This window comes from Sphaeroforma arctica, assembly GCF_001186125.1.
Source record: "Sphaeroforma arctica JP610 unplaced genomic scaffold supercont1.78, whole genome shotgun sequence".
Lineage (NCBI taxonomy): Eukaryota > Ichthyosporea > Ichthyophonida > Sphaeroforma > Sphaeroforma arctica.
The window spans coordinates 116,340-119,224 of NW_014040480.1; the positions used below are offsets into that span (position 1 = coordinate 116,340).

Sequence of the window (2,885 nt, forward strand, 5' to 3'; positions counted from 1 at the left end):
TATATATATTACCCGTGTATATATTCTATATACATACGTGCAAACCTGTCTCTATTTATCCTCAAATGGAAGGACACACATATAGACTCGTAAGTGCCTATCTGCATATTTGTTATGGCTACTGCCTGCAGAGCTATGAAAATCTGTGCGCTTTGCTCATACTTGAGGGAAAGAAGATTGATTCTGATCAAGTAACTCTCGCATACTCAGTTGACACTTCACTGCCTCCCCTTAATGCAACAGGTAGCCGGCTCTTCCCTTCCATAGGTCATAACGTGCTCTGGGGACTGTTTGTTTGTATCCGAGTGTGGCTGCCAATCAACTCCTGGCCTAAACTGGGTCCCGTCGGTCATACGTAGCTTAAGTAAAAGCCAAGTACGATTCTTGACTCGACTGTCCTATCTGAGTTCAAAAAAAACAAACAAACAAAAAAAATGGAGCTGGCGTACTGGGAGTCCTATAAGGCCATTGCGCAGAAGTTGAAGAAGCGGTTCATGCGCAAGCCAAAGTATGACGTAGCACGAGACGAGTACATGCACCTCGCACGTGAGCTGAAGAAGGAGGGTGCGCATCAACCGGCGGCACTGTGTTTCCTGGCTGTAGCACGGTGCCAGGAGGCAATGGCCAATAACACGGCGATGGCGAAGGTGAGATGGGAGGGCGTGTTAGCTTGTGCGGTGGATGGGGTTGTTCGTATCTACCGTATATATATGTGGGTGTTGTGTGTGTGTGTAGCTGTGATGGGTGTGGATGCAAAGTGCATGCACGTACACGTATATGTATGTATTGTTCAAGTGTCGGTGTCTGTAAGTATTCTCAAGGATGTCATGGGACTGTATGCCACCACTGGAACTACACCAACCCAAACACCGAATGTGCATACGGCGGCAGCACTATGACACTACACATACCACAAACTTATCACAATAAACGTTATCAAAACAGATGGGATGTTTCATACGTATATCACTCTAAACCACACCGAATGTACACACAGAGATAGTACTAAGACACTACACATACTACAAACCAATACCACAATAAACGTTAGCAAAACAGATGGGGACAGTACATAGGCATGACACTCTAAACCACACCGAATGCACACACGGAGATAGCACTATGACGATATATATACGATAAACCTATCACAATCAACGTTAACAAAACAGATGGGATGTTTCATAGGTATGTCACACTAACCCAAAGCTCTGTGCGCAACACAGGCGAGCTAACACCCCGAACCCAAACCCTACACCCAACGACACACCAGTACACACACGAGGCTGCGCGGCTGTACATCTCCTCAGTGCAGTACGACGTCTATTCGGCCTACCTACCCCTGGCGGACTGCATAGTGGACGCCACAAACACCTACCTCCTGGCCGTATCCATGTACCTGAACATACGCAAACCCAGCCTTGCCTCCACACTACTACTGGAGCTAGCTGGTACGCTGTATGATCTGCAACTGTTTGAGGAGGCGATGCTGTACTATCGCAAGGCACACACGCTGCAGCAGCACACACCTCTGGTGGCACTAGCGACGCTGCAGAGGGTGGCTAGCTGTCTCATCGCACTAGGTGAGTGGTAGTTAATTGTTGTTATGACATGCGCGCAGGTGCATGTGGGATGGGCAGGCGACGCACTATGCATGTTATGTCTGGTAGTAGGAAGCACTATGCATGTTATATCTGGTAATATGGAGCACTATGCATGTTATATCTGGTAACATGGAGCACTATGCATGTTATATCTGGTGATATGAAGCACTGTACAAGCTATATCTGGTAATATGAAGCACTGTGCATGTTATATATCTGTTAATACGAAGCACTGTGCATGTTATATATGGTAAAATGAAGCACTGTGCATGTTATAACTGGTAATATGAAGCACTGTGCATGTTCTGTCTGGTAATAGGAAGCACTATGCATGTTATGTCTGGTAATAGGAAGTACTATGCATTTTATGTCTGGTAATAGGAAGTATTATGCATGTTATGTCTGGTAATAGGAAGTACTATGCATGTTATGTCTGGTCATAGGACGTACTATGCATGTTATATCTGCGTTAGTAGAGCTGTTTGTTTTGGCCCATCAGATGGGCTCGTGACACATGTCACATGTCGATACACATCAATACCAACGGCTGCGTGCAGTTCTCATGTTCACACACACGCCCGTAGTTTCCATGTTTACACACACATGTACATAGTTTCCATGTTTATACACACACGCACATAGTCTCCATGTTTGCACACACATGCAGGTACAAAGGTTCATCCTCCCCTAACAAATATTCTTTCCTATTGCGATAATCAGGGCACCTCGACGTAGCCGTGAACACGCTGACCGAAATTATCGAACTAGCATCCGACAGTGGTACGTGCAGCACGTGTGTGTGGCGTATATGGCATATGTGTGGTAATGGAGAGTGTTAAAGGAGAATGTTAAGGTTTTGGCTTGTGTGTGACATTTCGTATGCATGGCGTGTATGACATATGTGTGGTAACAGAGAGAGTTAATGGATAATGTTAAGGTTTTGTTCGTATGCATGGCGTGTATGACAATTGTGTGGTAATGGAGAGTGTTAATGGATAATGTTAAGGTTATGTTCGTATGCATGGCGTATATGACATATGTATGGTATTGGAGAGTATTAATGGAGAATGTTAAGGTTTTGTTCGTATGCCTGGCGTGTATGACATATGTGTGGTAACAGAGAGTGTCAATGGAGAGTGTTAAGGTTTTGTTGGTATGTATGGCGCATATGACATATGTGTGGTAATGGAGAGTGTTAATGGAGAATGTTAAGATTTGGTTCGTATGCATGGCGTGTATGTCAATTGTGTGGTAATGGAGAGTGTTAATGGAGAATGTTAA

The 2,885-nt window shown here is 44.7% G+C and overlaps 1 protein-coding gene across 1 annotated transcript; it reads left to right on the plus strand.

Moving 5' to 3' along the window:
• Positions 1-241: 241 nt before the first annotated feature.
• Positions 242-1,594, plus strand: SARC_01860 (hypothetical protein; the record flags this gene model as incomplete). The annotated part of the gene is made up of 2 exons (XM_014304411.1): positions 242-647; positions 1,274-1,594. The coding sequence occupies exons 1-2, from the start codon at positions 435-437 to the stop codon at positions 1,592-1,594; spliced, it is 534 nt and encodes a 177-aa protein (XP_014159886.1). The 5' UTR covers positions 242-434.
• Between the last annotated feature and the right edge of the window lie 1,291 nt (positions 1,595-2,885).